This window comes from Mustela nivalis, assembly GCF_964662115.1.
Source record: "Mustela nivalis genome assembly, chromosome: 1".
In the NCBI taxonomy this organism is placed as follows: Eukaryota; Metazoa; Chordata; class Mammalia; order Carnivora; family Mustelidae; genus Mustela; species Mustela nivalis.
This window is the reverse complement of record NC_139020.1, coordinates 133653816-133662904: the sequence shown is the minus strand read 5'-3', so window position 1 is coordinate 133662904 and position 9089 is coordinate 133653816. Positions and strand designations below refer to the sequence as shown.

Here is a 9089-nt window from a genome sequence, read left to right as displayed (position 1 = left end):
CAATCTTGTTTTTAGGAAAATATACTTGACCAGCAAATAAGTGCTTTTTTTCCCTTTGGATCCCTGTTTTGCTTCTTTAGCAGAGTGGGTAGGTGAGGAGAATGCAGAGGTCCAAACAGGCATCCCTCATAAGAAGACAAGGGCTTCTGCTACTTACACCACAATAATTGTTTAGAAAATCAAGCATCTAGAAAAGCTTGAAATTCTCATTTCCTGGAGTAGTATCACAACACACAGAAGGGGGGACTGGCTGGAAAAGTATGGGCATGTTTCTGGGCATTTCACTGGGGCTTCCTCACATCCTCACAGTTTTACTAATTTGTCCCATGTGTATGCTTCCTTAAAAAAACCCAAATAATTTATTCTATTCACAGGTTTCAAAAGGAAGTGATTACTAGTAAAATTTTAAAAGACAAGAATAGCTTTGGACATGAACGGAAGGGTACCCAGAGTGGCCATGGGGATGTTGGATTTATTATTTAAACCAGTGTGACTGGGCAAGTTAAAAAAAGTCCGTGGCCCAATTAAATTCATTTACAAAATGGGGATAATAGTAAGTCACTTTTAGCATTGTTTGACAATTATATGAAGATATGTAATATGTGTTAATTTAGAAATATCTGCTGGTACATAGTCACTACTCAAAAAACAATGTCAGTCATTATTGTTAGCATCAGTAATAGTAGGACTAGTCTGCCAGAATATTCACACACTAACACCAATTAGTTCTTTTTGAATGGTATTAAAAATGATTAAACAGGTCAAGAGGAGCAAAAGGGAGAATGAATACGAACACAAATGCACTAAATGTAGAAAGTTGCCTTTGCCTCAATTTTCCCATTCGCATAGGTAAAGAGGGATTGAATTTTAGAGGTGAAGCCCAACACATTGTCTTGAGTAACTTGCCTGATAAACATCTACTCTTCCCTTTTTTCTTACAGATTTCTTTCTGCTGCTCTAGCCAGTTTTAGGGTACAAGATTCACACATCAGAGGTTTTGGTTTGTTTAGATGTTTTTAATGATACAATTCTCAGATTGTTTATTCTTTTTGATGTGAAATAAGAACAGGGGGACACCAAAATGTAAATGTGATGTTTTCTATGAATGTCTGGGATGAGTTGGCCCTAAATGTTCTTAAACATCAAATAAAAGTTGAGCGAAGGGTAATTAACTCATTACCAAGCCACCATCTGAGTTTGCATGTTGGCTGAGAAGCAGGGGACATTATAGGTTCTAGACCATCTCCGACATCCAAGCTGTGTAATCTCTGGGGCTTTTTATCTCTTTGCAAAATGAGAATGAAAACACCTGCGCCGCATAACTTACAGCACTGTTGAGGCTTTACAGAAAAAAAATGAAAATGCTGATCCAGTGTAAGCTGGCCTCACTCTCACAAGTCATTTCTCAGAAGTCTTGGCTCCATTTTGGAATTTGCACTGGTCTACAACCTCTCATGCAAGAGTAGCACATGGGAAGGATATAGCCAAGGTTCTCTCCCTCATCTTGAGGTCAAAATGGCTTAAAGTAGTTGTGCTCTCATATCCCACAGACAAGTTTTGGGCTCCTGAACAACAGAGTGTGATGCCTGGAGGAGAGATATTTATGCTAGCTCAGTGGGGAAAGCCTTCATTCAGGTCGTTGGCGTGAGTCAGCAGAGCCTAACTAGGTGAAGCTCTCCCTACCACCACACCGGGGCCCACATACCTGACACTGGGTCCGTGTTCTTATTTCATTAATAAAATATGACCTCACGCTTCTTTTGTAATCCAGAAGCACAAGGATACATTGGTTGCAAACTGCATGCAGATAAAAGGGGGATTCCTTTTGAAACTACATCCTCTTAATAATAAATAACTTTTGATCTACTATACATAACAGTAGTGCATTTCTTGTTAAAACGGCAAGCTTTTTCTTTTTTACCAAAATGAAAAGAAAACATTCATTTCTTTATAAATATTTTAAATAGTTTAAATACATATTTCATACCAAGGATATAAAAATAGCCTCTCTTTTTTTTTTTTTCCGATAAATAAAGACATGTTCATTTACATGGCAAATAACGTGCAATAGCTAACCACTGGCCACCAGCTCTATTTGACTGATTGTCTAGGAGATGACATGCAGTGATAATTGTCCCTTTGCCTTCACAAAAAGAAAAATAGATCAGCAGGAGCTGTGCACTCCCGAGGCCAACAGCGCTATGGATATTGTTCAGGAATGACAAGCAGGCACTCAGGAAAAACCTTTGCTGCACTTCACAAAAGTCACCTAGGACAAAACGAATCCACAAATTCTTTGTCTGGGACTTCTAGCTGCTCAGACCCTCAGGGTCTTTGGACTTTTAAAAAGTCTGTCAAACAGACCGGTAAGGGAATACCTGTATGGGAAACTGTTTCTGCTATGTTTCTAAGGATCTAGCAAGTGTTTGCTACAGTATGGACGTGGTTCTGCCTTTGGCTGGCTCCTCAAGCACTCTCCGGCAGGACTCCCAGCTCTGCTCAGTCTTCACACCTGCCCGAGGCAAAAAAGGCAAATGAAAGCCGTCATGCAGTGGTGGGTCTAAAACGGGCAGCTGCAGCACGTGCGCGAATATCATACGTTTATGGCTTTATTATCTTTCGTTTCTGTTGTGCTTGTGACGATTTCCAGGGGAAAGTTCTCCAAGGGTTCTGCAGAGACCGGCGCCGCACCTTCCCTGTCCCAAGATCCTGGCAAGTTTTCCAGACTGAAGGAACTTGTGGCTCCCTGGCTGAAGCTGCCCTCCTCTGACCTGCTTGGGAGAACCAGGTGCAAAGACGTTTCCGAGGAGGAGCAGACTGAGGACGAGAGAGTCGCCGAAATGGACTGCAGGGGTGTGAGTGTAGAATCCGAATGTGGAGAGATGCACCTTAAAAATTGCAGGTGGCCTTCTTGGACAACCTGGTAGTGGGCAGGTGAATAACCAAGGCTTGGAGAGTGATAAAGGTCACCGTCTGCTGGATTTTGCTCGTGAGCTCCAGTTCGCTGGGGGCTGCTCCCCACGGAGGAGGGATCCACACTCCAAATGTCTGAGGTGACATTACCATGACAGAGTTGTGCTTGAGTGTAAGCGGCTCCACCAGCTTGCAAGTGTAGGCAAGGTTGGTGAGTACTCCAGGTCATCCTGGTCTGTAAGCTGTCCCCGGAGGGACACACAGATGTGGTATGCAGAGAGCAGAACCGCGATGGCTGCTGGGGTGACAGAACGTTTTCTAGAAGATGCATCACATTCCTCATGTCTTTACCTAACTGAGAGACCTCCTGAGTCAATGTCGTTACCTGTGTGGATAAAGCAAAGCAGAAGGCAAGGGTCAGAGTTGTGTGGTAGTGATTTCAGAGCAGGGAAACGAGATTTCTCAATAAGAAGGGTGGAAAGGCTGCTTCCCCTCCAACCCCAGCCAAATCCAAGGGGTGAATGGAAAAGTTGGCACCCGATCGAAGCCATCCTTATTCTGAGGGAACCTAGAGAGACATTCATAGTCTGGCACTCTTAATCAGTGACTCTCAGGTTCTTGAATAAAATTAAGAGACAGGGGTCAACTATCTCTTGTATCATTTAAATACAGGCAGTATCTTTTACTTCCCCTGAGTTAGCGGGTTACACAGTGATGCACACAAATCATTCTGGACACCTCAAAAACCAGTATAGAGTGGTGGGTATTGTATATAAAGCACTCAGCAGGCCATCTGCCCGCAGCTGATAGTAAATGATAGCTCTCACTTCTGTCATTTCTGGCCAAGATCCATGCTTACCGTAGGGTCAGGGACAAACTGGCCTTCAGGGGTGATGAAGGCGGTAAGCAAGAACCCATACCAGGTTTGTGAGAAAGCGAGTTTGCAGAAAGAGGGAAAATAGCAAAATAAGAGAAACCTGCCAAACAAGTAGGTGCAGATCAGCACAGTGGGGAGCCTGGGGGTGCTGTAGTTGATCGGTGAATCTGGAACCTTATGGAATTTCAACCCAAATTGTGTGGTATGTGTTTTCTTCACTTTTCTAGGCAAGTCATTTAGCTTCTGTGAGATTTTCTAAGTAAACACAACTCTCAAATACCTAAGAACCACTGAAGAGTTTTCATTATTCATTTTACACTTAAAACCAATAATAAAATTTGCCAGCGGATTTGTTTTCTTACCAACCACATCACTTTCTTAAACCAGGAAGACCACCAGAAGATTGAATCTAGCTTTTCTGGAGGGTTTATATTCTTCAAAGTGAGGAAACCCTGTATTTCAGAAGGCAGGACTTGAACAGGTTATCTTCTAATCTTCGGTGAGATTTGGAACACTAAGACGATGTTGTAATACTTCGCCTTCAACTGCTGTAAGACTGTATTTTATAAAGGACCTGCTATGACTTGAGTTTACTATCATGAATCAAAAAACTCCAATATAAGCAGCGGAACCTCTTGATTAGCCTCAAAAAACAAAACAAAACAAAAGGCAGTTCAATTTCAGTGACGCCAGATCCAAGATTGCTGTTTTGGGCAAACTTTTTCAACAATGACATACACATTCCTAATTCCTCCAGCAGCTTAATTCAGTCCACTTCCTGTTGAGTGTGTTCTGAGACTAATTCTCCCTGGCAGGCCCACCAGGAAGTCGTGCCGCTGGAACCGGGCATTTAAAAAAGGCCAGAAGGAGGTTTTTCCATGGTTCAGGCAACCCACTGGTAACACCTGCCTTGAAACTGCCAGGCCAAAAGCATTTCTGCTTTGCTGCTCGCATGGAACTCAAGGGACTCAACTGAACGCTTGTCCAGGCTTTTCAGCAGATCTGAAACTTCGGGTGATGAAAAGATACCTCTGAGCCTCGCATTGAAGAGGCAAAATAGTGAGTCTGAGAAAGATGCTATGTGTTTTGAAATTTTCACTGCAGGTTGTCTCATTTCATGACCTGCCAAGCCTCGATTTCACAGTGCATGGCTCATACTTAAATCAGGGTCTGGATCTTGGCGCTCTAGACATTTGCCTACAGGCTCCCCCTTGAATTGATTAGCTCTTCTATCAGAATTTCAGAAGAGAAGGCTGACACTGAATGAGATGTTTGAAGGGATATACCGACCACCCGTTTCTGTGGACTGTCTAAGCTTCATTCCTGTATCAAATTCACATTAGCTCTCAGTACATTTTACATCCCAGGACATTTTACAAAATTACATTAGCTCCCAGTAAAACACTTTCAACAGGCCTTTAATTAGGATTGAATAAAGATACAATCTTTGAAGAACCATTTGCATTTTAGGCATATCAACAATTATGTTATTAAATGTTTGAGTACATTTATAACACAATATGCTTTCAGGTACCCTTTTTTTCCTATTGGATCTATAAACAGTGCTAAGATAGGCAGGGACATATTATTATTTCCCCACCTGTAAAATGGGACACTATGATCCTGAGGTTAAATTACTTTTTTAAGGTCCCATCTTTCATGAAGGACAGTCTTTGGCCTAGAAATCAGGCCTTCTAAGTTTGGTGCTCTTTCTGTTATAGTATATTATCACACAGGAAAGGCGATATTGCTTAAGAGTTGATAGAGTTTTGCTAATGTGGACAGAATTTGTGAAGATCCCAGGTGATACAAAAAAGTACCTTCATGTGTAAAATCTATCTGAAACGTTAATTCAACATCCAGTAAGTAAATACCATCATCTCGAAGTCAGAAACCAGTGAAGCACAGCAAAATCTCCTCATGTCAAATTATACAAATAAAACAACAAAAACAGTGTGCAGCAAGGGGGAGTTTGGAGTCAGACAATATATCAACATGCATATTTCTGATGAGCTATTGTTTCAAATAAACAAATATTTTTCCTTGGGTGAAATACCTTTTGACGGCCACATCCTTGACATCAAACTTTCACTGCACACTTATCACAACTTTGAGGTTAGGAACTTTAAATGGGAATCCAGAGTCATGACTGGCTCCCGGAATGTAAACAAGCATTAACATTTCCAGAAAACAAAATCACTGTATTAGTTTGAACTAAAAGCAGCAAAGAATCCAAGGAAATAGAACTTTCTTTAGCTCTGAAGGGTAATGATCAATGTGTATCAGGGAAGAATGCTGTCACTGGGTCATTGAGGACACACCCCAGCACCTTATTAAAGTTACATGAGAGAATTAATCCCTGTGGGTACAGGATGTTTCCCTTCACAAGGACAAAGGCAACTGTCACAAGGAAAGATGGCATCTCCTGGAGGTGGATAGTCTGGTGACACTGAAGGGGACAACATACTGCCACAGAGAGTACCTCACTTTTGCTTACTGCTTTCTGCTGGGGTTGCTAACAAATTCATTCTAAAACACGTTAGACCTTCTTCTTAATCAAATGTGGAAAGCCAAGAATGCAGTCTCTACTTTCCAAGGGTGGTGAGGCTTAATACTTTTTTATAGCATGCTAAGAAGAAGTGCATTTGCTAAAAAAAGGTTGTTGGGGCTACTTTGTGAACAAGGCTCCATCCATTTAAGGAGATATACCTTCAAAATACAACTTAAAATCAGAATACTACAGAAATAGATCAGTAAAAACAAACAAAAATTCACATCAAATGAACCAAAGTTCTCCCACTTACCTCAACACCTAATCGTATTCTTTAAATGTCCTCTGTTACTCATATTAGAAGACACAACTGTACTATGATGAACACTGGGTGTTATACTTAGTTAATGAATTATGGAACACTACATCATAATTATCAATATTATCACAAGCTCCATCTCGTGTTTTTCCCTTTCCTTTCCTGTCCTGTCCTGTCCATTCCTTTCCTTTCTGACCCTCAGATCAAAACCTGATCAAGAGTCAGATGCTTAACCAACTGAGCTATCCAGGCGTCCCCCCTTCAGTGTTTAGTGGCGCTTATTTACTGACTCCCATATCTCATGACTATATTCTGAGTGCTAAGTGACAAACAGAATTAAGTTATTCAGAGTTGTCTTATCAGTTGAAATTTGGTAAACCTTTTTGCATCCCTGGCTGCTACCCAAGCTGGCTGTTTTAGATGTGGCCTTCTGATTATTTCTACTTATAAAGAGAAAATAGATAAATAAGCCGTAACTTAATACACATTTTTCTCTCCCTTGTGTGTCAAGTTATGTTTCCTTTATCCATATTTCCTCTCCTTCCACTTCCTTCTCCTAATTCTTCTGTGAATAGGAACCCATCAGTCTGGGATTTAAGACTGTTGGCCAAACCAGTTCACCATCACCATCTGCAGAGCCAGTTGTTCACATCCAAGATTTCTCTATCCTTTCCAAAGTCCCAACTGCTAGAAAGAAGAAGTGTTGAAAACACCATCTGTGCTTCCAAGTGGTTCAGTATTCTATCCAAAACTTCGGAGCATCTAAAGATCCTTCCCTCCTCTGTTTTCCCAGTAACATGTATTTTACCACACAAATCTGTTTAGCAGGTTTAGGGGTAGTGCATTCGGTCTTGTTGAGCAGCACCCTCTGTCATGAATAGAAAAATCCAGGCAACAAGGGACCCGTCAGTGATCCATGATAGTCCACACTCTGGTCTTTCCATACCTCTAAGGAGGAAGTTACTAATTGCCACAATTTTTCTATGTTGGCTATATCCAGGTTTTCTCAGAACTTCCACTGGCTTACAAATAGTCATTGTTGCCTACATTTCCAGAGCATCTGGTTTTCTCCTCTGATGTTTAATTTGCTTCACTGATGTGATGCTACTTCTCACCCTCCTCTTAAGCATATGCCCACAGATGCTTTGTTGTGAGGATCAAATAGTTTAAGGATGTTCAAGTCTCGTTCCCATACAACTGATACTTTGTCAGGATCTCAGTATCTATCTGCATTTGGTAATGCAACACAGCTCAGTTGAAAACTTCCTCACCATAGGGAATACTGGAATACCAGGAAACATTTAGCCCAAAGACAATAAAAGCCAGTTATCTATAGAACTCCTTTTCAGCCTTGGCATGGGAAGACAAACAATGCTGTTAATGGTTTTACATAATTAATTTGGGAGAAACAGAGTTTTAGCATCACCTTGCATAGATCTTTGAAGTAACAAATAGTAACAGCAATAACCAGAGTCGTTGAAAAATGTTGATTAAGATCCTGCATTTCCATTCTAAAGTTCAAGTAATTGCAGTCAGATGGATTGAGAATTCTCTATAAAAGATGCGTGAGCCAAAATACAACAATGTGCAGCTTGCTGTTGGTCACATTTGAGTAAGGACCAATGTGGGGTTTGCTGGGGACAGGTATGACTGTCTTTATTGTCCTTTATAATGGCCCTGCATAAATCCTGCCATTTATAAATCTTCGTTGATACATGGTAATTTAATGAATAATAAGGTGGATGGTTTATTTCTTAATATGAGTTTCTGGTGTTTTCATTTGAACTTAAGAAACTTTTACCAATCTCCCACAAATAGCACTGCAAGACACAGAAGTAATTATCACTATAGCCCTAGCAGGGAAGAATGTTTTATATCATCTCAATGTCTCATGGATACCCCCATTACTTCAAAATGGGAGATTTACAAACCACTGTGTTATTACATAGTTGAGAAAAATCCATCTGTGGTGCTTGTGCCCTAGTGTCCCAATAAGACTGTGCACTGCCAGTTTTTATAGTTAGATTGTGTGCCTTTTGGTGTAAACACAGATTTGCTGTTCTGGTGTGTCTTTGCATCATGCCTTTTAGGAACAGCAGTGTGAGCTTCATGAGGCAGACCAGAACATCTCTTTGAAAATACCTTTTATTTCACATCAAAAGTAGCTAACTCTTGCCTTCTATTACTCATGTTTTACATTTTTCAATCTTGGCTATTGGCATGGTATGATTCATGGCCTCTGAGTATAACTGGAACTTCAATTGATAGGAAAAAAATGCCATTTCCATTTTTGTGCATTCAGTGAGCAGATGGGGAATGCATCTGTTGATATAATCTTCTTAGCTTGAAGAGTTCTTGACCCGTCACTCAATTTTTGCCAAACATGTATACATTTTCCTGCTAGACACAATTTTCCTAAATTCCGGGTACTAATTACACCAATCCTCCCCCCGCTGCCACAAACACATATACATTTTTACGAGCTCTGA

General features: G+C 40.8%; 1 protein-coding gene across 4 annotated transcripts in view; it reads right to left on the bottom strand.

Annotated features, from left to right (window-relative positions):
* Positions 1-902: 902 nt before the first annotated feature.
* Positions 903-9089, bottom strand: part of KCNH8 (potassium voltage-gated channel subfamily H member 8) — a 373867-nt gene continuing 365680 nt past the window's right edge. For 2 of the 4 annotated variants that reach the window (XM_082729065.1, XM_082729066.1), the window contains one exon: positions 909-3298. In XM_082729065.1, the coding sequence (XP_082585191.1) occupies positions 2594-3298 (705 nt within the window). In that variant the 3' untranslated portion in view covers positions 909-2593. Of the gene's footprint in view, positions 3299-9089 lie in introns of all 4 variants that reach the window. The other 2 variants (XM_082729068.1, XM_082729067.1) reach the window with 2 other exon arrangements.